The sequence below is a fragment of the Nelusetta ayraudi genome, unplaced genomic scaffold (assembly GCF_046127955.1).
Source record: "Nelusetta ayraudi isolate G7.1 ecotype Tasmania unplaced genomic scaffold, CSIRO-AGI_Nayr_v1 ptg000157l, whole genome shotgun sequence".
NCBI classification, from domain to species: domain Eukaryota; kingdom Metazoa; phylum Chordata; class Actinopteri; order Tetraodontiformes; family Monacanthidae; genus Nelusetta; species Nelusetta ayraudi.
The window spans coordinates 23,442-51,112 of NW_027466207.1; the positions used below are offsets into that span (position 1 = coordinate 23,442).

Consider the following 27,671-nt stretch of genomic DNA (forward strand, 5'->3'; position numbering starts at 1 on the left):
ACTTTCACTGAGTGTCAGCCAGGAGTGGATTGGATTCAACCGAGTGCCATTCTGCTCCCATTCATAATGAAGTCAACGATGTAATATTCCTTTCAATCAGTTCAACAGAATGTGGGCTGATGGTAGATTCCAACTCTGACTCATTCGTCAACATCATCGTCATCATCTTCATCATCATCATCATCATCCCAGTGCAGCTCTCTGAGGGCGGGTTGAAGGTTGAAGCACAAGTGGGTGCAGTTGGCTCACTGGCACCCTGGGGGCGCTCAGCGACCCCTCACTGCAGTCACCTCATCCTCATCCTCATCCTCATCCTCATCCTCACCCTCACCCTCATCAGGTTGATGGCGGATGACCGTCAGGTGAAAGATGGGCCTGCCTGCCGCCATGCCAATTACTGCCAGTCAGCGGAGAGGCTGGCGCCGCCGCCGCCGCCGCCGCCACTGCCACACATTTGACTAATCAAAGCCATCAGTCCACCTGGACGGACGGACGGAGGGTGGAGGTGAAGACAGCAAGTACAGCCACAAGCGGCTGCTGCAGTCGTGTTGTTCCACAGCTCCCAGAATGCCTCATTCCCCTTCAGGGACAGAGGCGGGGGGGGGGGGGGGGGGGGGGGGGGCTTAAGTGATCCAAACACAGGCAGAAAGGTCAGCGCCTTGTCCAGGAATTCACTCAGCGCAGCGTCTCCTCGGGCTGCTGTCTTTATGTGCCCTCCATGTGCCAGCAAACACACTGTTGTGTTGTCGTCAGTGTCTGTGCGAACCAACCGCACATACACCCCCCCCCCACCACTACCACCACCACCACCTCGCCACTGCACTGGGATGCTGTCAGCAATAAAGGAAAACAGACGTCGACGGAAACAATTCTGTAATTACACCGTCATTGTCGTCTGTGAAATTCAAAGAGGACAACGACAAAATGGCAGGGTTTGCATGAGGTTGCGGTGGGGGGGGGGGGGGGTTGTAGGGGGGGGGAGAGGGGAAGGAAGGAAGGAGCGCAGGAGAAGAAAGAAGCAGGAGGACGAGTCTCAAAAATCAGGCTGGCCGGGAAAAGATCCACGAGGCAAAAAACAGCATCTGTCATTTTATCTGTGATGGGGGCGCTCGGAGGCACCATGTCACATGACATATCCATCGTACGGAGCGCACAGGGATACTTCGATACATCTCTTTAGACATTTGACTTGTTTGAAGCTCGGGAAGAAGAAAAGGGGAGAAAGAGAAGAGAGGAGAGGAGGATAATAAAGCCTCCGCGCTGCCTCCTCTGGTGTTGACGTAAATGACAATGTGCCAATGGGCCACGCACATTATTTTACACCATTTCATCCCATTACGGTTTCACACACACACACACACACGCACACACACACACACACACACACACACACACACACAGCAGAGAGAGAGATGAGCTCCCGCAGACAGCGAGTAAGATTGGGGGCAACATGTGAGAAGAAAGGCACCAAGTGATCTGTGACAACACCAACACTCGGAATCACTCCAAAACAGACGGACAGAATGGGATTTATTAAGGCTGCCGGGAACCTTGTTGAGTCCTGCACCATCTCAACGTCGACAGAAGAGTGGGCCGCGCGATTACAGCGACGTGCACTCACAGATTCTGAGACAGAAATCGTTCATCTGTGCAAAGTTCCACTGGACAGCCAGTAAAATGTAGGTGATCAGACTCCAGGACCAATCAGCAATCTTCTCTAAAAACAGAGAGTGATGTGACGACTGTGAAAAACCACAGAAGAAGAAGCCGCTGACTACAAACAACAGCCGCTGCTCAGGATTAGCAGTGAATGCTGCTGGAGTGAATACAGTGGGACCATAACTGGAGGCTCTTCATCATTTCCAAGCAGGATTTTGGAAAGATTTCAGTAACAGCCCCGTTTAGTGGCTGCAGCCAAAGGAGGAATGAAGCTCACGCTGCTGGTAAAATCTGAAGTTAAATCAAGAGTTTGGATTCACTTTTCCAAAAACACATCGACTCTGTCGCAGGTACGACAGAGAAATCTAAAGAATTTAGGCCGTTTAATCAATGACTCAGTATTTTTGGAGACCGAACATTTTCGGAAATGCTTCAGGAAAAAACACATCCGACGACTGAGAACGCTGCAGTACTTATGCCAGGCCTTGTGTGGCGCTGTGAGTTTACTCCCTGAAGAGGAAGCCAGCGAGTCAGTAACTCCTGAGGAACCTGTGGGCCCTCTGTGCCATCTGGTCAACTGAAGTGGAAGAAAGAGGGCGGCAGAGTCCAGCTCAGGCCGGCCACCATCACTTTGCGCTAAAGAGGGCTAAGATTAATCCCATTTTGCTAAATTTACTTTTGATTAATAATGAATGTGTCACGCTCTCCCTCACTCCGCCTCCTGTTCGCTCTGCTTGTGACTCCAGCCAGTCGTGCAGAGGAGGCGGCGGTGGCGGCGCTCGCTGGCGTCCTGAGGAATTCACATTCAGCCCTCCGTCGACGTGGAGAATAAAAGCAGGGGGGGGGGGGGGGGGGGGTGGTTGCGGGTGAGGACCATAGTTCTTGCTGATCCGAGGTCTTGAATGGTGAGTGGCACCGCTGCCTTGATGCCGGAGCCAATATTGGATTTGGCCCGGGTCAGACCCGAGGGCGGCGGGTTAATGGCCCACTTTGCCATCCACACACAGCAGCTCCGTCCTGGGCAGGCCGAGCTGCTGTGTCAGCACTCCTTCCCAGCACAAGGTGCCGAGTGCACGGTTAGCACAACACACGCACACGCACACACACACACACACACACACACACACACACACACACACACACAAGCGTGCCGTGTTTGCTGGTGACGACAGGCGGCTGACATGCTAACACGCTGCGCTAGGTGAAAGTGGTGCACAAACATTGCTCAGCATTGGTGTGGCAGGAGGAGATTACCGGCGCTGGTGGAGGAAACAGATAAGCTGTTCATGATACAACATTACGCTTTTGTTGTTATTACTTTGATGCTCCAAAAAATGGCTCAAACTCTTGATGCGAGCGCTCGGGGGCAGGATGACATATATAGCACAACAGAGACAGACTGTTGACAAGCCCCACAAAGAAGTGGAGCAAAAAAAAAAAAAAAGCCACGGCAAACTCGGCGGTGCTTTGCTGAATTCAGAGTGGAAATTAATGGCAGCCGCTGGTAAAATATTGATGCATTTCCTGTTTGACGCCGCTGCCCACTGTGGCATTTAGCCAGCCGAGATTTAGCGTTGCACTTCTCTCAGCTGTACGGAGCTTCCCTGCTGGAACGAGCGGCTTCAAAGCACCTTTTTGGATCTCCTCCCTCTAATAATAAGAAGCCCCGCCCACCCGCCAGCCTGAGCGAGTGAGTGATTGGGCTTCTCATACGCAGTATTTCACCGTTTTTTGTTTTTTTTTGGTGGAGCGACTGGCCGGTTGACGGCGTGCCAGCGAGCAAAGCTTTCCCACATGTTCTCCTCCACGCCGCATTTCGGCCGGGGAACGCTGGCCCGGTCCGATCACGGCGTTGTTTACAGTGCGGAGCCCAGCCGTGGGAGTGCAGCCCCGCTTCATCTCCACATGGGCCCCAAACGCCTCTCCTACGGCTGCCATTAATCAGCAACAGAGACTTTCTCCGCCGCTCTCGCTCTGCTCTCGCTCTGCTCTCCTTCCCCTCGCTCCTCCACGCCCACAGACATGCTGGATGAGGCCATTCTGAAAGAGTTAACAGATGTCAGCTGATTGGCCCGGGGCTTTCTGACATTGGCCGAGTGATGTATTTGATGTGGAGTTTATTCAGCTCTAATAAACGAATTAAGAATTAGAATAATAACTCGCAGATGTACGTGGCCAGATTATATGCTGGAGCCTCTTTGAAGCAGACGAGACAGGCAAGATTAACAGAACCAGGATGAAAAGGATCTGGCTTCAGCCGTATGGATCGTGGCAAAGGTCAGAATGGACCAACACGGCATCTTCACGCGCACTGAAAGCCAGGACCCAGGCCTTTGGGTTTTCCTTTGCAGGTTCCTTCCATGCAAAACAAATGAAATGGTCGGAACAAAGGGTGGTTATTGTCACTGTGCATTAAAACACAGCGCAGTGAAACAAATGGGTTGTATCTGTTCTTTCTCCACTACATACATGCTTTGTTAATTTTTTCATTTCATGTACAGCCCAAAGGGGGAAAAACAGCAAAGATGCAGAAGGATAAGAGTCAAGTCGAGCATTCTGATCACGGTGGACACAAAAAAAAAAAAAAAAAATGTGGGGTGAAAAAAAAAACGAGGGAATTACTTTCAAAACAAACAACTTCCATTTGCTTCACAAGTAAAGAACAACAAATCTAAAAAATGGCCGGTTGCAGAGCATCTTAATACCCACATAAACCATAAAAACAGCTACACAGCTCCATGGCAATGCATAGCAACCGTGCAGAATTTCAGTCAAGGAGAAAGAAGGCAAAAAAACACCTTATTACTTCTAACTCCTGCAAGCCATTTTGGTCTCCAAAGGTTTTAGAGCGCCGCAGGCCATGTGTCTGCAGTGTTTCGGGAAATGACTTGCCTTCGCACGAACACTGCTATGTTCTGCAGCACTGCTGCCCCCAGCATCCCCGCTCAATTTCTGTTTAACCCCTTCCTGCCTTGCCTCACTCTGACTCACTGCAACGGAGAGCTCACGCCCAGCACAATGCTGTCACATTGTTCAGCCTCCTAACAAAGCACGGCGAATCGGAGCAGCTTCTCCTCTTCTTCTTCTTCTTCTCCTTTTTTTTTTTTTTTCGCACGCTCGCACATTAGCCGCAACGTCTAATTTGGCTACTTAGGCAGGCGACGGCTCTTAGCAAACACGGAGCAGGAGAGGCGCAAGGTTATGTGGGGCAGAGGAAGACGGAGGAGAGGAGGAGGGGAGGGGGGGAGGAGGGGCAGAGGGGGGGAGGGCAGCGGGAGGAAAAAGGCCCTTCGCCATTCCACTTGATCTACTACAATGTGCGACACAGTTTGCAAACTTGAGTGTGTATCAACGGCGGATTAAATCTGCAAACTCGTTGACACAACACATAATTAAAACATCTCGCTCCAGGTCAGGAATTTTCTAATTAGTAGTGTACTGACAAAGCTGCAATTCCATCGCCCTGAGTTTCAAAGTCCACAGGTTACTGCTAAGATGAAAGCCGACCCTGGAGCACTATTCTGCAGGGCTGCTCATAAGATTCCTCAGAAGACAGTCACAGGGTCACCCAGCTAAACAGTGCGCCGCAGCACCCGGAACCTCGCTTCCAAACAAAGAACTTCAAACTTTCCTGCCTGGAAACACCCCCTCCACACACACACACACACACACACACACACACACACACACACCAGCCGCCCCCTCTCCCTTCTCTTCTCAACCTGAGAGAAACAAAAGATTGTGTGAAGGCAACCAGATGAGGAAAGCATAACATTGTTTTGAATCTATTTAATTAAAATGCTCCGAGCTCGGTTAGCTGAACAACTTGTTAAATACCATACAGGCTCTATTAGCAGCCTGGCTTGACGACACCATATAGCACAATAAGGTGTGTATGCCTCCACTGCCGCGTCTACTACAAGAACAGCGAGTCTCCTCCACTGGTGTCACAAACAGGACAACAAGTTAAAGTTAAAAAGCAGGAATGCACAGATTGAGCTCACTGTGCGTTATTTTTGTTCCCGTCTTTATTATTTGATTGCACCTCAGCCGGGATTCCGGCGAGCGGCGGCTCTGTCAGCTTTTCCTTCAGTGCAGTTTTCCACCAGAAGACCGCTTGCAGCTCACCAGATAACCTGGACAATTAACGCAGGCCAAGTATCTTTGGCTACATAAAGTATCAGAAGTGGAACTTTTTCAACATTAAATATTTAAGGCATTTCATATATAAAGTGAACCCAATTAGAGTTAAAATAGGAGAAGTGTAATGAGTCTCAAGTCAGAATGCTGGTCTTCAGAACCGCTCACTAATGAGCCCTTGTTGGTTTTTGCAGACTTTACTTTCAATGGCGTGGCGCTGTCATTTCTGCTGGCTTTTAATTTTTAATTCAAGTTGAATGAGAGGGTGGCGACTGAGTTAATAATCAAGGCACCGGGGTGTTTTGCAGCCGATGGATCGCTGGGAGAAGTTGCCAAATGAGGCTGGTGGTCCACCCTTTGATGTGCGACGCACAGCGTTTCCGAGTAGGAACAAGCAGTTAACAAAAGCTTATCGGTTCAGAGGGGGGAGCCAACGTAAATGACCATAGCAAGGGGTGCGCATCCTGCAAAGTGACCTAATTAGAGCGGGGGTGGGGGGCTGGGTGGAGGGGCGGGGGAGAGGGGGTGAAACAGCAGCGAAGAAGAAGAAGAAGAAGCAGAAGAAGAAGGCGACAGGCAGGATCCCAAGCTGCTGCCACTCTGCACACCAGCGCCACAGACGCCTGACTCACAGGAGCGCCAGGCACCGAGGGGGCCGCGGCTCCTATGCAGATTGGGGGGAGAGATTAGAGAGCCCACGTTTACGGCTGAAGTTCACACTACGCAGCGTCCCTTGATCTCAAATTGACATAAATGGGGCCTTTTTTGACACCATTTAGCCCAGTGGAGGCAGAGCCGCCGCCACCACTGGTCCCCAGTGCACCTGATGTGACGCCTGCTAAGTGCGGCAGGCAGGAAACGGGCCCCGTCTGAAGAGCAGGTCTGATTAAAATCCAAAGGCTCTTCTGGGGGGGGGGCTTCATGTTTTATATAGATGGCCCAGAAAGACCCAAACTTTAACAGGAGGATTCTCTCTCTTCTCTTTGCCACAGTTGCTACTGTCAACCTGCTGTGAAAGTGGTTCTCACCCGTGGAGGCACACAGAGGTTCTCCAGACGCTCAGAAACTTCCTTCATGGAGTCACTTTAAAAATGAATGGTTTTTAGCTGTTACTGGAGCTCTTGAGACATTTCATAGAATAGCAAATTTGGCACTAAATAGCAGAAACTGAAACTCAACTTGCCAGCTGGTTGGGTGGGGGTTGGGGGGTGGGTGGGGGGGGGGGGTAACGATGGCAAGCAGCATCCCAGGATTTGGACTGGTTAAGGCTTCACTGTGTTTCCTGGAGGCCGAACCCTCCCATCGCAGGCCCAGCAGGCTTCCTTCCTACCTGCACAGCATTTTGGCAACCTGCTTTTTTTCGCCCGCTTGCATACGACGGCATCATTTTCCAGGGAGCTGAGCGTGCGTGTGTGCACAACGCTTATCTACATATTGACTCGGTTTAAATCCACTGCTTTGTCTGCCATAATAATTACACATCTCCTAAAAGGAAGCGCTCAGTCGCTCCTGCACCTGAGGCGGGCGGCTGCAGGGAGTTGCCCGTCGGCGCCCAGCAAACACACTTCCGGCACTGCCTGGTATCCAAACAGCTTCAGCACACACCCAAAGCCATCGCATTCCAATGGTGTAATGGCGGCGCAATGGAGTGGGGGCGCCAGTGCAGCGCAGCAACGGCGGCGGCTGCTGGAGAACGACGTCAGGGTGTGTTTGACAGTCGTCGTAGACCACACACCGGCACAGCTGGACGGCTACGCAAACGCATACACACAACGTTGCCGCAAAGCAGCAGCGCACAGTGACACACACCATCCTGGAAGGTGTGTTTATGCTTTGTGGCTCGCCGGACTTTGTTGTGAGTGTATATAAAAATCCTTCCAAAAAGCAGCGCCGGCCTTTTTTCAATCAGACCACATCAACTATTCATGGATTTAGGAATCTGAGTGTGTTTACAAAGTGTAATCCGATCACAGGCAATAATCAGATAATCGGATAAACGCGCTTACGTGCATCCTCAACATTGTCGTACACGAGAAAATCCATATTTACGCGTTTAATGCATTTTTCCCCCAAAGGGCATGACGTAAAAACAAAAAAAAAAAGATCCAACCAAAAACCTTGATTGCATCCTTGTGTTTGCATTTCCTTCTATTTTGCATTTTAAGATGCATTTAGATTTTCCATGTATTTTATTTTATTGAGGGAAGACTGAAGACTGTCTCCACCTCATTACAAAGAATCCACCGCTTGGCATTTTGTGAGAACTATTTGTTCAGCATAAAGACATCTGCTTGTACTCGTCTGTGTACTGAATTTTACAGAAGTCGTCTTGCACATGTGCAGATGTAATTAACCCCCCCCCAAAAAATGATGCTAAGCTCTGCACACAATGAGTAAAGATGACAATAGGCAAACATCCGGCTGTCTTAGCAGGTTGCACAGAATCAATATAACTGTGATACGATACCTCCAATCCTGATGTGTAGGTCTCTCTGCACTCAGGGACTGACTGAGGTTATGGAGGCAACGTTCAGCAATTTGCAAATTCAAAAAAGTTCTTCCATTGGAAGTTGTTCATCACTTCAGCAAATACATAATTGATGCCGACTAAAAGATACATGTGATCCTCAATCGAAGTGGGAATTCGAAATGAAGAAACACGGAGGTTCTCCAGTGTTGCCGAGTCTATACTCTGAGTTATAATGACTCATTACTGTACAAAAGATTCAGTGCACACGAGGAGGTAAAAAGGTCAGAGCCCATTGATAACTGAGACGCTCACAACATCTTCCTCTTTCAGCGCCGATTACATTCACGTTCATCTTGTGACGCGTCTGAATTCTGCTGAGATCGTTTGTCAAAAAAGGCAGAATTTCACAGTTAATTGGCCTCCCTAATTAGCACAGGACGTCTGAGTCCCATTGCAGTGGCTGTGCTAAATGCTGGAGCTGCAGCGAGCGGCTCCTCGTCGCTCGCTCCCCGCGCAGGCCGAGCAGCACTCTACATTACACACTCAATGATCGATTCCAAATCTTAATTAGAGAAACTACAAACAAGCGCGGGAGCGTAATGAAGTGTGTACCTTGTCAAACAGCTGGCTGATTATATTTATTGAGGTGGCCGTTAAATTGAATAATTTGGGCAATTCACTGCAGACCCCTCGCTGGCCTCTGAGGGACATCAGGGGGCGCGAGGAGAGCAGCAGGGACACACAACTAATGGAAAGCAGCCGACAAATATTTGTCATCCCCAGAGTGCTGAACAGGCACGAGAAGCTCCGAGGACTGCGTGTGCCAGCAGTCACCACATCGCACACACTTCCCCGCCCAGCTTGCCTTGATTCCACTTATTTATAGTCCTGCTTTGTGCTGCCCAACACTCCAAACCACATTTTCATCTCCATGTTCTCCCTCGCGTCATCTAATGATCTCCCACAAAAACAATACGGAAACATAACAAAAGAGATCTAAAAGTGGCCGCAGTCTTTATTAGCGCCGGCTTTTTTTTTTTTCCACGGACATCCATTTGTAACTTTTTTTTCTTTTTTTTTTTCTAATTTGGTCAAATGGAAAGCAGTGAAAAGCGAGCGGGAAAAAAAAAATTAAGCCGAGCCGAAAAAGTGCGACTTGGATTTAATATTTTATAATTGCCAAGGGACATTCTAAGATCAATGAATTTTTGCCCGGGACGCACATCAGAAAGAGATGTACTTCAGTCTTTTTAGGGAACATTGGTCTATTTAATTCCAGTGTCTGATGCATGTGAAATATGCCTTCCATGGCCTCCTTCTTCTTCCCCGGGCACTGCTGCAGGCAGACATTACCACTTTTAATGGGCCGCCATGAGAAGAGGCAAGTCAGCCAATAAGCCATCCTCACTAATGGATTGCTTTGTTTGTTCTCTCTCACCATTTTCTAAAGCTAATTTTAGACGCTCTGTTTTTCTGTTAAAAGAAAATAGGGGACAAAGTATCACACAATATCCCAGCACAAAACAATAACCAAAAAAAAAAAAAACACAAAAAAAACCAGGAAGCGTATCACTTAAGCAGCGTGTCTGTAGTGCTAGAAGAGCTGCTGCCGCTGCTGGGTCTGGATTGTGATGGGGGAGGTTACGTATAAAAGCTGGATAGCTGGCTGTGTTTCTGAATGTAGCGACAACAAGGTTGAAGTCCATCATAAGTCATCAGCAGATTAACATGCGTGCAGTTTACACTGCAGGCACACCATCCAGTCAACTCCCTAGAAATTAGAATCTTTTTCTTCAAGCAGAAAAAGATGCGATCCAGGAAATCAGCCCTGTGTGATGTCACAACGGGCACTCATATATCCCTCAACAAAGTGCAATCAAAAATTTGTTTTAGCAGGATGCTAAACCTTAGCATTTTTGTATGAGGTTGTAAACAAAGGGCTCAATATGCTGCTTTTTTTTCCTTTTCTTTTTTTTGGGGTGCGGGGGGTGCAGTCTTGAATGAAAACTTTATTGAAAAGAAGTTTAATTCTCAAAACGATGAAACAATGCATTTAAAATTCCAACATCTCTGTCCTCAGTCGCCGGCTATGGGGGTGTTTTTATGAAGGGCTGCACACCATGGGCAAGCTGGAAAATGGAAATTGCAGGGGGTGAGTTTTGATGCAATGTAAGCGAGAGCGACGCAGGAAGCCCTTTCTTAACCTCCGCCTCCAAAATGAAAACTTCTGAATCAGATTTGGCAAACCCTCGGCAGCGTGTTCCTGCCAGCTCCCCCCTCGGCTCGAGCCCTCGTGGCCCAATATAGAGCTGGAACTCCGAGTCAAAGAAAAACAAAATTAAAATTGAAGGAAAACACACTCTAACCCTGAAAATGCTGGTAAACTTTTAGCAGCACTGGAAAAATTGAAAGCAAAATAAAAGAGAAGAAAATAAAGTCGGAGAAATAAAAAAAAAAAAACGGCAGCGAGACGTGCGGAGACTGAGGAGCTTCTTAAGTGAGCCGTCGCAGAGGAAAACTCTCCTGGGCTGCAGAGCTCCACCGTGGCTCAGCTACACTGCCTCCGTGTTGACAACTTCATTAGCAGCAGCACTAAAACTCTCCAGCCGCTCAAAAACATAATCACACGTTGAGCCCAGAGTCTCCGTCTCCTCCCGGACGGGGAAAAAAAAACGAAAAAAAAAACGAAAAAAAAAAAAAACACAATCCAGGCGGCAGAGTGGCTGCGGCGGAGCGACAGAGGCGGATTGACTGCCTCCTATCCCTGCGAGTGGCGGCGGCAGCGGCGGCGGCGGCGTAGGACGAGGCGAGTGGGCCCAGGACGTCCCCGGCCAGGAGGCAGCAGCACCACCAGCCGCCATCAGCTCGCCTCCACAGCGGCGAGGCGAGGCGAGGCGAGGCGGGGGGGCGGGGGGGGAGGGAGAGGATGGGGGGGGCACTGCAAATTTCATTCTTCAGAAACTTAATTATATCAAGATTAACAAGGGAGGTAATTAATTTCTTTAAGATGAGTATCTTTCAATGGCCCGAGGCTCAACTTTGTTGTCAAAACTGTATATTCAACCATTATTTAAGGGCAAAGTTTTTAAGCCGGAAACGATGGGGGATCACTTCTTCTTCTTCTTCTGTGATAATGAATGTATGGAATGTTCTTATCTAAATAGAAAGATTACAGTGTTAAGCCGAGTTTGTAGATCTGCATACATGAATAAATGAAAAAGGCTAATTAAGGCATTTTGAATGGCTGAGTATGTGTATTTAAACTGATCAATTATTAGAAATGTAATGTTGTTTGACTGCTTCATGCTCGGCTGTGACGCCACAGCACCATCCAGTTAACGCAACCAACAGCACAGACACGAGCGGCTCATTTTTTTTCCCTTTTTTTCCTTGCTTAGAGTGCCAAATGTGTGGACGGCGCTGTGTATTAACGCGTGAGATAAAGTTTTAATCATCGGGTGATGAAATTATGAGACAGAGCTCGATGCCGACCAAAGCCTGTTCCTGAAAGTTAGCTTGATGTGAAAAAGGAGAAAGCATGCAATGTTAAAACTGTAACTTTCAGACGTGTTCAGAACGTCTTCAGTTCTTTCCTCGAAGAAAGCGAGAGTCTCGAGTCTTCAGCGCGGCTTCAGCGCGGCTTCGACTTCAGATCGGGCGGCATTTGCTAAATGCAGGTCAACCGCTGTGCAATCTAACACAACACGGCCAAGCACACACTGACGCCACTGACGCTGATTGAACTTGACAACTGACATATTTCAGACCCAGCAGACAATAATGTCGTCACACTAGCGTGACGCGTGCTCTCCTCTGCTCCATGTATATTGGATTCCATTCCACACAGAAAGAAGAAGAACTGTGCTTTTTTTCATCCCGGTTCAATTCAAACAGGCTAATCAGAAATTCAACTGAGGCTGGATAGAACGTTACACAAGGCCGTTGGTTCCTTGTTGTTTTGGTTTTTTTTTTTGTTCTTGTTTTGTCAGTCTGAAGAATGTCCATGGCTTTAGGCAACCAAAGAAAATCATCAGAATCGGAATAAAAAAAAGAGAACTTCATTAATCCTCAGGAGAAATTGATTCAATTTAGGTTGAGTGAAATCATAGAAATAAACAAAAAAAACTAAAATCCTCCCATTCAACAAATATGTTTCAACATAGTCAAATAAAGTGAGTGCAGACAAAGCTAACAAAATTAGCTGTGGTCGTCTCTGACATGTTGGAGTCACAAATCAAGACGGTGGAGGAAAAATGAGAAATGTGGGAATCTTGTTTCCAGTCTGCCAACATCACAGCAGGAGTTCTGCACTGAAGTAGCCGCTTGTTCAAGTCACAGCTGAGCCACAACATGAAGAAAGGCCACACTGATTGCACCTCTTTCATTTTGATTCACTTTTTGGAGAGTGCGTGCTGCTGTCTAATTTTGCCAGCTGAACTCTGGCAGGAGCTCTTTGTCCACAGAACACACTGGCTGCTCTTTTTCTAATTAGCCCGGTGATCGATCAAGGTTGGAGGGTTTTTTTTTTTTAAGTTGGATCCAGAATCCAAAAGTCAAATCTTAGCAATCCCACCGACTTCAACAATTGGGGCGGGTTAAAGGATGGAGCGGGCAAACTATTCTGCGAGTCTGTTGAATACAAAGCAAACAAGTTCGACACGCACTAGTCTCCACTTTATTCCAGCACGGCTCACAAAGTCTAAATTGAAACAATAAACAAATGTGCGTTTTGTGCACACAAACCCACGAAGTGGTCTAACAAGGGAAAGATCTGCAATGTCAGTGGTTAAAAACACACACACACACACACACACACACACACACGCGCGCAGTGCCTTGAAGCCCACAGAGTCTTTCTAGTCAGACAGTGCACGAACTGGAAGGTGTCAGAGTGGATGTTGCTCCATCTGCTGCTTTTATCCAGATTGAGAAATCTATTGGATCTATTGCCATGATATGTTGCTGTGGTCCCCAAAGCACACGTCCTTATGACACTGGTGCTGCTCCAAACTTTTCCCAAAGTGCTTTCATGAGTTTGACATTTTTGGCTCCAAGTAAAATATCTTGACAACTAATGAAAAGATTATGGGGAAAAAAAAATGCTGGAGCTGTCTGCAGTGCCTCGGGGAAGATGTTTTTAATGACTTCTGACTTTTCAATGACTTTTGACAGCTCGTGAACGGCAGGTCAACATTTCCCTCTGATTGTGTGAAATATCTCTTGATCGATTGGCAAAAAATTTGGTACATTTATGGCTGCCAGAGGATGAAACCTTGCGACTTCAGTGATCTTCTGACTTTTCCTCAAGCACAACTGAAGGACTGACAGTTTTGGTTTTTAATGGAATGTGCAAACCACTATTGATTGAGGGCCATGGATATGTGGTAAATTCAGGAGAGCTGGTGCATTTCTTTTTCAGTGAATACCCAAATGTTCTCCTTTAATTGTTATTTGCATAGCGTACTGACAACAGTGCACACAGGCTCTTCTCCCGGAAGAACCCGAAATTATAGAAATTATTACAGCAATGTCATATACCTAGTCATAATAATAATAATAATAATAATAATAATAATAATAATAATAATAATAATAATGGATTGGATTTATATAGCACTTTCCAAGGCACCCAAAGCGCTTTACATTGAACCCATTATTCATTCACACACCACTCACACTGGTGGTGGTAATAGGTGCTAGCAGTCGCTGGCAACCTAATGCTAAGCTCATGGTAAAGACTGCACATCAGGTTGTTGGTTAGGTCTTTTACGCTTGGCTTAGGTGTTTCAGATGATGTGAAATGTGCATGCATTTCAATGCAGAAACATAATGAGTAAATAAATGCAATTCACACACTAAAAATAAAACACACACACACACACACACACATGCAAATATGAATGTATTCATGGTAATGATATGGCTGTATTTTAAATGTTTTAACCCACAGACCATAGTGCAATCACCACTGGTGGTTATGACTGTACTGCGTGATGTGCAGGGGGAGGAAGAGTTGGCAAAGTGCACGGTGTTAAAGCTCCAAGAACGGATGGCACCCAGCCAAGCAGCCCCGGTAACCAGGCGCAAGACTCAACTCGGCCTCCTTTGCGTCCTCGCTGGAAGTATCGAAACGCCTTGAGATGCAGAGTCAAACTAATATTACAATCTTCTTGACATTATGAAGCCAATGGCAGCCTATCTGTGCCCTCTTTAATCATATTTGTGTAGTGCGTGGAGAGGGGAAGCCCACGCGGGAATCCACGCTCTTCATTACAGGCTGAAATAAATCAGGCTCAAGTCATTGGCTCGTACTGCGGACCGCCGCGCTGCATCGCTTAACAGGAGGAATAGATAAATAAATAAGCAGAGTGGCTAATCTGGGGTTAATGTCAATGAAGCCAGAGGACTTCAGAGGAGGTTACATGAAGCCAGAAACTATTCTGTCTGTTCCACACTAAAAAAAAAAAAAAAAAAAACCCTGCAGTTTGTGTGAGAAGCAGAAGGCCTCCCTCTAACAGGTTGTGAGCAGAGAAATAAGACGGATAGAGGGAACGAGGAGGAGGAGGAGGAGGAGGAGGAGGAGCAGCAGCAGCAGCGAGTGGCTTCCTCCATACTGTCCCTTCTGCTCGCCTTCAATTGGCCTGTTTCCTTCTTAACCAAACAGCCTGGTTGGTCCTAGTCCGCCGAGTCCTGAGATGCCCCCCATCACCCCCTCCCCTCCCCCACCCACTCTCACCCCTCCCCCCAGCTCCGGAACCGCCGCTCTCTGCGAGTTTCCTGTTTGTCTGGCTGAAGACCTGGACATTCGAGTCCCAGGCGTCTCACTGGGAGCGACGAGGAGGAGTCGGAGGAGGAGAGGAAGAAAAGGCGCGGGAGAGAGCGAGGGACAGAGGGGAGGTTGGCGGGGAGAAGGCAGAGGGAGACACTGAACACTCCCGAGTTGGGATTGATTTACTTCATTAACCGAGATTACAAGTTTAACTTACAAACCAGAGGTCAAAATTTCTCATTAACAAGGGGACCGTGGAGAACCTGGGGGCCTGGAGACCACTCTTATTACTGACTACACATTTCAATCTGTCTTTGATGTTCCATGTCTGCCTTTCTACCCCCTCCCTCCCTCCCTCCCCCACCCACCCCTCCCCATTTTTTATTTTTTTTTTTTTGGCAGCGAGGTTGATTTTAATTGTAGCTATAGAACAGAGCATAGTTTGCCTGTAAGCCAGCCTCCACATCTGTAGTGAGTGCAGCTTTAGTGATATTGGGTGCAGTCCATAGCTCGGGGCTAATTTTAATGGTCCCCCCCCCCCTCCCCTCCCCTCGCTCTCCCTCCCCCTCGCCCTCCCCCCCTGCCTCCCCTCCCTTCCTTCATTGGAGACTCAGATTGTTTTCCACGTGACTCCTGTTAATTTAGCTGGAGGAAAGGGCATCAGTTTTCCTTGTGCCTCCTCTCCCCCCTTCTCTCCCCATGCCTCTCACTCTATTGCCTCACTCCTTCTTTCTGATCTACAGCCTCAAAGAAAGAAGGTGGAATGAATTCAAATGGAAAAATAGACTGTGCCGACCATTAAATCTCCCACCCTACCTTTGTCCTCCCCCCCCCCCTCTCTCTCTCTCTCTCTCTCTCTCTCTCTCTCTCTCTGTCTGGCCGAGGCCGATACGTGTGAGGCGGAGCAGCTGGGGGGGAGGGTGGTGCAGGTGGTGCAGGTGGTGGTGGTGGTGGTTGGGGGGTACAGGCGCGGTTTCGGTGTTTTCGCGTCGACAAACAAAGCTCCGTCTTTGATGCGATAAACGGCGGCAGTTGCAGGGGGCGACGGCGAGCAAGGCTGCGAACGTGCGGAGACGCAGCAGGCTGAGGGAGGTTGCGGACGGCGCTCGGCCAGACTAGACGCCATGCGTCAAACGGGAAAAGAGGAAATTATTCAAGCCAAAAATCAATGGAGGGGGAAATGGAGCAGCGACGTGTTGGCGTGAGTCGAGCTGATGTGAGAATAAAGGTGTGATGGGAGCCGATGGGAGGAGGAGTTGCTGTGAGCCACACTGTGTCTGACCGTCTCCAAGCCCAGAATGTGTGAGCTAACAGCCACCTTCTTGATGTTTGGGCTGCGGCTGCACTCAAAGAGGTTAACGATGGTTAAACACGTACATTGGAAAGCCCCAAATTCTGTCGGGTGAAGAAGACGACGACGAAGAAGCAACACTTCTTTGAAACACTTTCTTGGTGGCAAATGCAAAAATCCTGCAACAGGAATTAAAATATCACCTTTCAATAGAGCCACACTTTTTGAAATGGAAGTATTAAAGTCCACGTCTTCCGGCGAATGTTTGGGGGCCATCTGGGCCGCAGCCACGTGTCCATCCTCCTCCTGCTGCCCTTTGTCACTGGGCTTCATCCCTCCACCGTCTTCAAGGTAGCTCAGCCACGACTTCTATGAACAAACTTCAAAAGCCTGAGTGGGCTGATTGGGGGATTAGCTGTAAGATGGGGACTTTCGACCTTGAGGGGGTGGGCTGCCTCGTGCATTTGTGTGTGTGTGTGTGTGTGTGTGTGTATGTCTGCACCAACTCTGCCTGTGCAGTGACCCACCGCTGGGGCCACAGCAGGGCTTCCTCCAGCCAGCAGTCCCAGCCGCTGGCTGCTCACAGCTAATCCACCCCGCGGAGCCCTGTGAGGCCCCCCTTTGTTTCCTCCTGCAGACCAGATCAGGCTGGAGACAGACACTCCAGCCTTGACTGGCTATCACTTTCACTGCCCCTGGCCATTCACATCCAGGCTCAGGGCCCAGCCACCATCAAATTAAAGGTGGGATGGGGGGAGGGTGGGCGTGGGGGAAGGGAGAATTTTCAGGGGAACAGAGCGAAAATTGTGTCACCTGAATTCCGTCACAGTGCGATCAGGGTGAAAAGGTGCTGGGATGAGGAGAAGAGTTAATGGAGGGAGGGAGTTGAGCAGGAGCTCTGCCTCTCTGCGAACAGAGCAGGATCTGAACAAGGCCATTATCTGCTTCCTAATTTGAGCTCTGGCAAGGCACTGAAGGGCTGCCTTTGTCTGGGATTAATGTGGAAAGCTCAGGATGCGATGTCAGAGGGAAATAATCAGCATGGGCCCTTCATAACGTTGGCTGCCTGCGCTCCTGGCCAGGGCCCCCCGGCTCATTTCTGTGGAGATGAAATCTATGACAAGCCCCTCAGTGAAGCTGAGAGCAGGCAACAGTCCAGTAACACCCACAGGCCTCCAGGCATCCTGTGACCCCCTTAGAAAAGTCACATTCACTTTGCTCTGGAGAAGGGAAAGAGAACGCTGCGGGCGCTTCCAGCCCATGTGAAATGAAGAAATGTGAGGAGGTGAAAACGAAGTGAAAATAAGTTAAGATTCCTCCTCCTCCTCCTCCTCTTCCGCCCCCACTGCAATCACTCCGGAGGAGGGGCACGCTGTGACTCCGTTTTATTATGCCCCATCTAATTTAACAGGAACAGGACGGCGCAAAGAAGAAGCAAGCCGGGCACGATATATATTCATGTTTATGTTGTATAACTGCATTTGGGAAAGCGGCTTGAGAGAGCTGCTTCTGTCTGAAAGCAGCAGAAGGTCGCAGGCTAATACCCATCAGGCTAAAACATTCTGAAAGAGGTTGGCACTGCACTCAAGGACCAGAAGTAATGCTTTTATTTTGTTATTTATGCTTTTTTACCGGGTGCATTACTATGCTCCTCTGCAGCATGTTCCTGCTCAGCAAAGGATGTGAGGACGCGTCTCGATAGGGAGGCTATTAAAATGACCAATTGACATTCAAAATTCAGCTTTATTTTAGATGCATCATGCTTACGGATGAATATGTGGAATTTCAATGCACTCGCTGCCTAAAGGGAAAATGTGACTGGGTACAGTCACTGTGCATGACTACGCGTATGTACGCGGCGCTGGAGGAATATGACAGTGGAGTGGCGGCTCCTAGAAAACGCTGCTCTATAATATATAAATACACCTCAGCTTAACGACGAGCATGCTGGGCCAGTCACGCGTCACCGCGAGATCATTTCCTGAGTCAGGTGGGCTGCTCGTCCCAGCAGGGTGGCTAACGTGACAGGTTCACGCTGACCAGGTTAGCATCAAAGGATTGTGCGGCTGAAAAAAAAAAAAAACCCAAAGCAAGGCTGTTAAAATGAAGCCATGGGCCGAGGGAGAGACTCCATCCACCAACAACAAGCCGATTCCCCGACGCCTGCGGACGCGTGTTGGCTCCCGACTCCTCAGGATATCTCCGATTTGTTCATGTCGGCCCCTTTTCGTAGTTGAATAAACATGAGAAGAACGGTTCAGAGGGCTGCGCAGTGTCGCCAACCCACGGGTCCGATTCCCGCCTCGCTCAGTGAGCAGTGCGGCAGGCAGGCAGCAGCGAGGACGGCGTGCCAGAGCTGCTTTTCCTGACTGCGTGTGCGACCGGCGATCGGCCAGTCGGGGGCTCACAGGGGGAAGCCGAGGCCCGATTGGACCATCAAACATGTTCACGTTGGTAATAAAGTGCTTGAATGTCAGCGACTCTTCCCACCGCGGCCAACACATTGTGCACAATTCCAATGTTTTCAAAAGTTTTGCTTTTACTCAACATGTGATTACATATTCAATATTCTATTTGGGTGATTCAATTTAGGACTTGCTCTTCTTGCTCACTTATCTATTCATCAGATCTTCTGCCTCTGGTGGGTGGCTTTGCTTTTCTTCTCTGAATTTGTGGTCTGTTGGTTGTTTTTTTTTGTTTTTTTATGTGGTCAACATAAAATGTAATGTTTTTTTATGTCATGGTACTCCTACTAGGTGAATTGAAATAGTTTAAACTTTATTTTCAAAATTTTTCCACTTTTAATTTTGTGTGGGTTTTGGAAATTTGGTTTATTTTTAAATAAAATAAAACATTTCTACAAAATGACGCTAAAGCTCTCCATACTATACAAAGACTACATAAATATTATCTTATTATTTATTCTATTTATTCATTATTATTTTATTCACATCACTATTGTACTATTAAAACCATTTGTAGTAGCAGTGGCACTGGTGATAATGACTGTTATTGTTATTTTCACTGGTAAATGGTGTTCCTCAATTGAAAGATGGTCCTGGTATTTTAACCGTTTGCATTTGAAAAAAAAAAACGTGTTGCAATAAAAAAAAAATAAACAACATTAATTTGTAATGAACATTCATATATATGTAATAAAATGCACAAGTCAAAATGTATATATTTTTTCGTATCGTTTTGTTTTGATTTGTTGCGCTCTTTTGTGTAACACTTGACATGAAACGTAGGGATGCAACACAAGCAAGAGCGTCCGTGTATGGGGCGGCCAAATATGTAAAAAAGGGTTCTGCATTATCTTCTAATTACAATTCCACATCCTACAGTAGATTATTGATTCATTGCCCTTGGAGCAACGCCAGTTACTGCGTTTATGTTAATAACCTCAAAAAACTACCAGGAGTTTCTGACTAACAACAGAAACCTTGACCCAGAGACATATGAAAGGTTTGCAGCATTTTGCAGCCGGTGACTGATGTTGCTGTTCAGGTGTCTGAACCAAAGCAGAGTAATTAAATTCAAGTAAACAACCTACATTAAAACACAAAACTAAACTTGTGTCTAGCGTGGACTTGAGCGGTAGCTGGAAGAGCGATTTCAACCTGCAGTTATGGATTATTTTTTTATTCACCGTCTTCCAAGATACATATTCAATGACTCATTTAATTATTTATTTATTTATGCCCTGCATGTTTGAAATTACAAACGTCTGGAGAGAGAGGCAAAAGTGTGTTTAATACTTTCCACCTAGAACTCACTCCCAATCCCAAAGACATGCAGAGGGATGTGTTATTAGTATCAGAAATGATCAGACTATTCTGGGTTGTTTTTTTTTTATTTGACCAGTCAACTGGTTTTGATGGTATTTAACTGCTATTGTGTCTTCAGTGAGAACAAATCATCTGAGTGCTGTGATAATGACTGGCGTGGTCTCTATCACAGCAAAGGCTCTGGGTGAGAGTAACTGGACAGAGCAGAAGAACAGCGCCGAGTGTCGTTACCTCTGTCCCTGGCGGCGGCGTCCCCGCTGAATCCACCTTACGTTTTTTGCGAGGTCCGATGGCGGCGAGCGCTGTGAGGTTGGCGTCTCTCTGCCTCATCTGAGCCAGTTCCTGCTGTTGCATCTGGAGGAGACAGAACACACACTGATGTTGCTTTCAAACCCACCAGCGTTCATTCTGCTGTTTGGCACTGAAGCGAGAGTTCAACGTCTGAGTGACAGAAAAATTGAGATACTAGCAGAGCAAGTTTACATCTGAGTTGTAGTGAAATTAGAAAAAAGAATGTGACTGGTCATCTTAACATTAGCAACGTTGTGTGTCTGCGTCGACACGGAGGTGAAACCGTGACTACAAATTGCCTCGGATGAAATCAGCCAAACCGATGATTTCATTCAGATTCCAATTTAACTTCAACACTGGAAAAAAAAAAAAAAGAGTCAGCATATTGTTTGAACAGCCTTCACAACGACCAACTGATAAACTTTTGGCAACTTGTCTCTTCTCACTCCTCACTGATGATGCTAAACAACACACACAGGTTTTATTCCAGAGCCACATTTACATCTGGTGAGTCACAAGAAAAGGCCGATTTGGGACAAACGTGAAGGCGAACAACAACAACAGCTGGCATCAAACGCCACAATGAAATGCCACTGGGTGATTTTGGACAAAAATAATTCCATTTGATTTTGGATTTCGATTTATTTATTTATTTATTTATTTATTTTGGTAAAACTACAAAAGACAACAGAAAAAATGATTTAAAATATTTAGTCTTCATTTTTAGAAATAGCAAACAAATTTCCCTGTTGGGAATGAAGCTCAACTTCAACCTTAACTGTTCACTTTCACCAAACATCACTTTAAAAAACAAAAGGTTTTTCTATCATCTTGAACAACGATGAACGAACAAAGTGCAAAACCTTCACATTTTAGAGGCGCACAGCCCAGAAGCATGCGGGAGGAAAATCGATCTTTTTTTAAAAAACATTCTCTTGACTAATAAATCCCATTTCAATTTAACTCAATTAATCGCGGCCCAAGCCACTAATACTGAGGAAAAAAAAATTCACGTGAGAGAATTTCTGCCTGCACGTCTTGTCAAAACCCGGGTAGCACAGAACACCTTTCTTTCTTACTTTCCTTCCTGCAACAGCAGCTAGTGTCAGAAAACTGGCATGTTTTGCAGTCACAAGGTCCCATTATGATTACAGTAAGTCGGTGTGGAGGCGCCGCCCAAGGTAATGTCATGCTTGGCCGCAGGGCTGAGGGGAAATCTCGCGTCGCTGGGAGCTGCCCTTTGTATTATGTGGATGTGTGCGGCCCTTGGGTCATTGGCACAGAGGGTGTCAGCACTCCCTTCAACGTGCAAACACACACACACACGCACACACACACACACACACACACACACACACACACACACACACACGTGCCTATCAGTCTTGGCTGGAGCACAGGGAATGCCTACCCACCAGCTTGCCTGCGTGCCTGCCCGCTGGGTGAGTGTGAGGCCTGGGCTGCAGCAAACAGGGACAATCAATGTGGGCTTTCATGTCTTTCATGTTCTTTTATGTTGTCTCTCAGCGTGCGTCCGCCCAGGCGCTCGTGTTTGTGTGAGGCGTGTGCGTTGTCTGATCAGGGGGAAAATTTCGTGTTACTTTCAGATGGCGCTCTTTAAAAGGTTGCTTTGGTGTACAAAGTCGGATCTCAAATGTGCATGCAGTTTGCCTCTGATTTTCCCCAAAAAGCCCGGTGGCGAGGCATGCCCTTTAGGGTGTTGCCACTTCACATTTAGCACGGCGGAACTGTTCAAAGATTCAAACGGCCAGACAACACAAAGTAAAGGAAATAAAGCAGCAGCAGCAGCAGCAGCAGCAGCAGCAGCAGCTGAACATCTAAAACAGATTTGTTTGTTCCTTTTTTGGGGGAGGGAGGGATTTCTGTTTCTTTAGAGAGGATGGCCCTGAATATACATTGTGGTTTGGACAAATACTTTGTTGGCCAAGCATGAAAAATCTATGAAGTGATTCCAGGCCGCGTTGAGCTGGAAATCTGAACTTTTACAACACAAATGGAGACACAAACTTCTGACGGTGGCTGGAGATGATTATTACCCTGGTTCATGGCAAATGTAGCATTAATGTTATCAATGCTAACCTTATTAGGCCTTGCCACTAAGAGCTCCAGTCTCTGCGGGCATGACCTGAAAGAATCTCTGCAGGGTGACAGAGCGGCCGCAGCAGACAGAGAGACAGACAGACAGACAGAGAGACAGACAGACAGAGAGACAGACAGAGAGACAGAGGGAGACTGGCTGGGAGCGAGGTCCACTATCTCATTGATGGCACCAGGATGCCGGCATCTCTGCCTGGCACTGGGCACCAGGCTCGGCCTCCCGACGCCCGTAGCAACTGCCTGGGTTTTTAGATTTACGACTGCATGATAAATGAAGACTTCATTTTACCATCTGCAACCCTGCAGTCTGTGTTTCCCATCAATAAAGGGCCGCCACGACGCATGGAGACTGATTTCTGATTTCAATCTGGTGCCATCGTGCTGAGTCCACCTTCCGTTGAACGGCCGCCGACTGACACGAGCCAGAGTCAGGCGACCCGCCGATGGACTCGCTCGTCCTCAGTCGCTGTTTTGGTCAAAGGAATGGTGAAGTCTGGACAGTTACGTAAAATCCCCCCAAATCAATTCTTCTATCTCATGTGCGTGACAGTGAAATGCATCAAACTAAAGATTAGCTGCAGACAACCCAATTCATATCCTAGTTCCCGTCCAAGCAGAGCAAGATTGACAATTGTGGGAGTTTTATCCGAATGTGGCTGGGTTTTTTTTAGACCAAAACAAGAACAAAGAACGTCACCAAATGATTTTTTTTTCTTTTGGCAGACAACAACTTTCCACTTGGACCCCGATTGGCTTTGGCAAAAGTTCTGTTAAACAGCACAGAACGGCTCGCCGAAGGCCAGAGATGTACTGCTAATATAACCTCTCCTTCACAATGGGAAGGAAGACTTGATTAAAGCAGCAGAAGCAAATCTGACTGATCCGCTTGGCTGTCAAACATCGATGATTTGTCCAATCACGTGCAAGTTCTGCGTCTCTCTTGCAAACGTTGGGCTCTTTAGCGGATAAATACATGCCGTAAATCTAAAGTCTTTGATGCATTACCCTTGTGGTAGGTGAGTGAGGGTCAGTTGTAGAATTTCTAAAAAAAAAAATGAATGAAAATGTTTCATAACGGTTCCAGTCTGTAGGCATTTTTAGACGTTAAACAACTCCACTTAGTGTCAATGATCTAACATTATCACACTGTTGGTATTTTAAGGGAAACATCGGCGCCAGACATCCTGGTTGTTGTTATATTTGTGTTTTAAGAAAAGGATTCCTTTTTTTTTTTTTTTTTTAACCTATATTCAATTCCTCCCAAAAGCTGCAAAGGTCAACTTTGTCCCAGACCGGAGGTATAAGCAGCTGGCGGAGTGCATGTATTTGCCAGGTCCGATTAATGATACCGTGTAAATATCTGGTATTCCAAAGGCACGTAAATACCAGTGCTCCCAGTCAGCCCGCGTGGCCTTTCAGAACAGGGGACTGGAACTTGTACCGTCCAATTATTAGCAAAGGTCAGGGGATGTAGAGTGCTTCGACAGACACACCACAGATTGAATCTACAGCTTTGCCAGAACAAGCTTTTAGTCCTGGCCCACAATCCAGCTGGTGTGATCCATCCGAGCAAACTGGGACGGGACATAAAATCCCAGTATTGACAGCTCGCGGGAGAAGATGGGAGCACCTGCACACAGTTTTCCAGGCTAACGCCACGACCTACATCTACGTCTGTCTGCCGTTAAAACGGCTCAGGGTCTCTGTTCATTAAATCTGTGAGAACCACTGCTAATCTGCACTAAATGTTTGATCACTGAAAAAGTTACACAGCCTTTAAACAAGCTCCCAGCGGGAAGTACAAGCACTCCTCTGAGAACAAATAACATCACTAAATGCCTTTGAACGTTCAAAAACCCAACGTTAAATTACCCACAACCCCCCCCCCCCCGATAGATACACCAGATTTTCCTGCCGTCAAAGGTTGAAATGCAGACTCTGGGTATCAAATGACATGTGTTCATCCGATTATTCAAGTCATGCAGTTACATCCTGGAAGATTCCTCCAAATCATATTTAAATAGGAATGAGACCCCTCGTTGGAGGGCAGGCAGAGTTAATAGTCATTAGCAGTGGGGACAGTTGGTTTAGGACTTTTACAAACAGCAGCTGAATCACAGCTGGAGCAAACAAAGTAAAAGGTGTGACTTGGTAAATTATTGATGTTATTAATTTTGGTATATTTTAAAAAAATAACAATAATTTGATTTTTTTTCCCCCACTGATTTCAGACCTTGAAGGAATAAAAATTATTTTCTCTACAAATACAGGCACAAAAAATCTATATATTGTCTGCATATAATTCAACACAAATCAGTTATATGTGATTAATTGTGCTCCAAGATTAGGGGGAAAATGACTAAAAACAGGAAAATTAGAAGAGAAAAAACAAAAACAAAAACATAGCAACACAGTGGAGAAAATGTTTCCTTATGACGCAAATATGTCCACAATAGTGCAAGAACCTCGGAGGGTTTGGAAACGTTTTGTGCAAAAGTGGGGGTGAGCTGCAGGAGCAATGATGGCCAACCTGCCATTCTCCATGTCTGCTGTTTTTAACAAAGGCTTTTTTCCTCTTTTCTCCCTCCCTCTCTCCCTCCATCTCCCTCCCCCTCCCCCTCCTGGCTTGAGGGGCTGCTCGCGGCCCCCCAGACGCTTACAGACAGATGTCCTTGGTGGAGCAGAACACGCTCTGCTTGACGTCACAAGCAGCTACAGGGCTGTGAAGGAAGCTAAAGGCTGTCTGCCCTGCAAAAAGCAAAGTATAAAAACCAGAGCAGTGCTTCTGTCTGCCTGATTCCCTCCCCTCAGAAAGCCTTTCGTCCAGCAGGACGCAGTGAGGAACCTTTGATTCTATGGAAACAACAAACATCACTTTTCTAGAAACGCCTTTTTGTGTGACTCAAAATAGGTTTGCAGCACACATCAGAAAATGAGACGAAGCGACGGATGTATGTGTGTGAAGAATAAAGCACGAAAGCAAAAACGAGCTGCGCTATAATGACACCGGTGTAGAGTGGACCTGGTGTAACACGTGCTGTCTTAGCACCCTCTCGCACACAAATCTGGCAAAAAACCTCAGACTTCATCCAGAATAATCAGCAGGCCATTGATGGTGTCTGACATGAGCAGAAAATTCAAGGTAAATTTCTCTGAATTTTTTTCTGGTCCATAACACAATGATTCATGTACATCTGAGCATCCAGTTGGGGCTCGCCTACTGGTTTGCAAATTCCAAATTATTCCTGGTGACTTTGATGAAAATGTACAACTTCTTTTTTAAATCTTGACATTCTACAAGCCCAGCTGCATGAGATACCGACCAAGATGAAGGAGTTAACGTTAAGAGGCAGGTAATGTAGTTATGCATCGTGTGAAGACCAAAACAAACCGGTGCAGGTAGATCCATCAGAGTCCCCTAGGTTGGTGAGCACTGACCATTTCACTGACCTGGGATACAGTCGGACCATCACTGATCTGTGGACAGTATCAAGCGACCAAGTAAGGACAGAACGTTGCAAAGAGGGGACGTCCCGCTTGCCATTTATTCTGTACTTTTCAACTCGGGCTACCATTCTGGGTTTCCTGATCGCTAGCATTGATCCGTGTCTGCTCATCGCCGTCTGTTGACAAAAAGAGTTTGAAGAGGAAACATTTTCAGAAGGCAATTCACCTGCACCAACATAATCCTGACGCAAGAGAACAACACACACAGAGGGCGCTGTGACGTCACTCTGTGCCCTCCATGACAATGAGCTACACAGCGCTGCACAGAGGTGCACTTGCTACTTGCTTTGGAGATTATAGGAGGAGAAAACCTCCAACAACCAAGGTTGGTTCAAAAGTTAAGCTATATAAGAAAATTATTATAGATGGGGGGGGGAAAACATAAAAATTGTTTTTCAGCACCTTCTTTTTTTCTCCGGGATGCGTTCGTGTTTGAAAGCATTCTGCAAGGCAACAAATGGCCAATGTGTTGTTCTGCCTGCAGCATCGTGATCAGCACTTTGCCAAACACAGAGACTTTCAAGAAGAAAAGTAAAGCAACACTTTTTCCCTCTATGGAGGGTGCATTTAAGCAACCTTTTATAGTTCCGCTCCTCATGAAGGTTGCTGTGAAACTTTTCTGCAGGTCCTGCAGGTGTTTCTCCTCCAACACATCCTGTGGCTGTGAGGCCGCTGGCAGGCAGAGTGTCTCACATAACCCCACTGCAAAAACACCAGAATATCCCTTTATTAGCTGGGTATATTTTAGCAACCATACCAGCTACCATCAATCACATCAGTATGGCAACAGTGTCGATGTTAGCACATTTGCAGTCAGGTGACTGCAGGATTTAAAAAAAAAAAAAAAAGAAAAAAGAAAAAAGCTCAAATGAATTTTGACTTCTGTTTTCATTATAATTGCACGCTACTAATTACTGAATGACTATGAATGTTAAAAAGACAGCTCTGCATACTGAGCAGTCATCATTTCAGAATTCCAAGATAAACACAGCCGTTATATGTCGCTCCTGTGTCGCCGAGTGAAGCTAAAAATCTGCGGCCGCGGGTTTTTCACGAAGGGCTGATGGAACACGAACAACGAGAGAGAAGCAGCATCGTAAGAGAATCAAATCTCAAAGAATTCCATTTTGTTAAAAAACAGAAAAAGAGAGAAAAAGAGAGCGAGAGAGAGAGAGAGTTTGTTCCTACAACACACAGGCTCATGTTGATGTGTTTTATGTGTTTTACACTCGTCGGTGATCCCGTGATCTGATTCACCTGACACCCACATGGCCCGCATTGCACGAACATCTGCGAGCTGCATCTTGAGGCTCTCCTTCATGCGAAGTGCCTGGCAGTTAGTTTGCTGCAGGCGGAAAGGCCATTTGCGGCAACCAATCGCATTTCACGTCTCCATCTGCGCCCAGACGCTACAAAGAGACGTGTTCAGCCTCAAACTGCTAATGCGGGCAAGTCTTTGTGTTGGTGAGTGTGCCACTTCATCAGCGACGCCCAGCCATTGCACATGGCGCACCGCCTCCACAGGAAACACTCCCAATATTTGAAGTTGCACATGAAAGTTTGCTCACGTCTGACATTTCGTAGGTGTCAGTGTGCTACCAGCGCTTCTGCTCTTTCTTCTTCTGTGCTCCTGATGTA

The 27,671-nt window shown here is 46.9% G+C and overlaps 1 protein-coding gene across 3 annotated transcripts in view; it reads right to left on the reverse strand.

Annotated features, from left to right (window-relative positions):
* Window positions 1-27,671, reverse strand: part of LOC142880106 (transcription initiation factor TFIID subunit 4) — a 79,873-nt gene that overhangs the window by 4,966 nt on the left and 47,236 nt on the right. For all 3 annotated transcript variants that reach the window (XM_076013775.1, XM_076013777.1, XM_076013776.1), the window contains one exon: window positions 20,349-20,471. In XM_076013775.1, coding sequence (XP_075869890.1) covers window positions 20,349-20,471 — 123 coding nt within the window. The remainder of the gene's footprint in view (window positions 1-20,348; window positions 20,472-27,671) is intronic.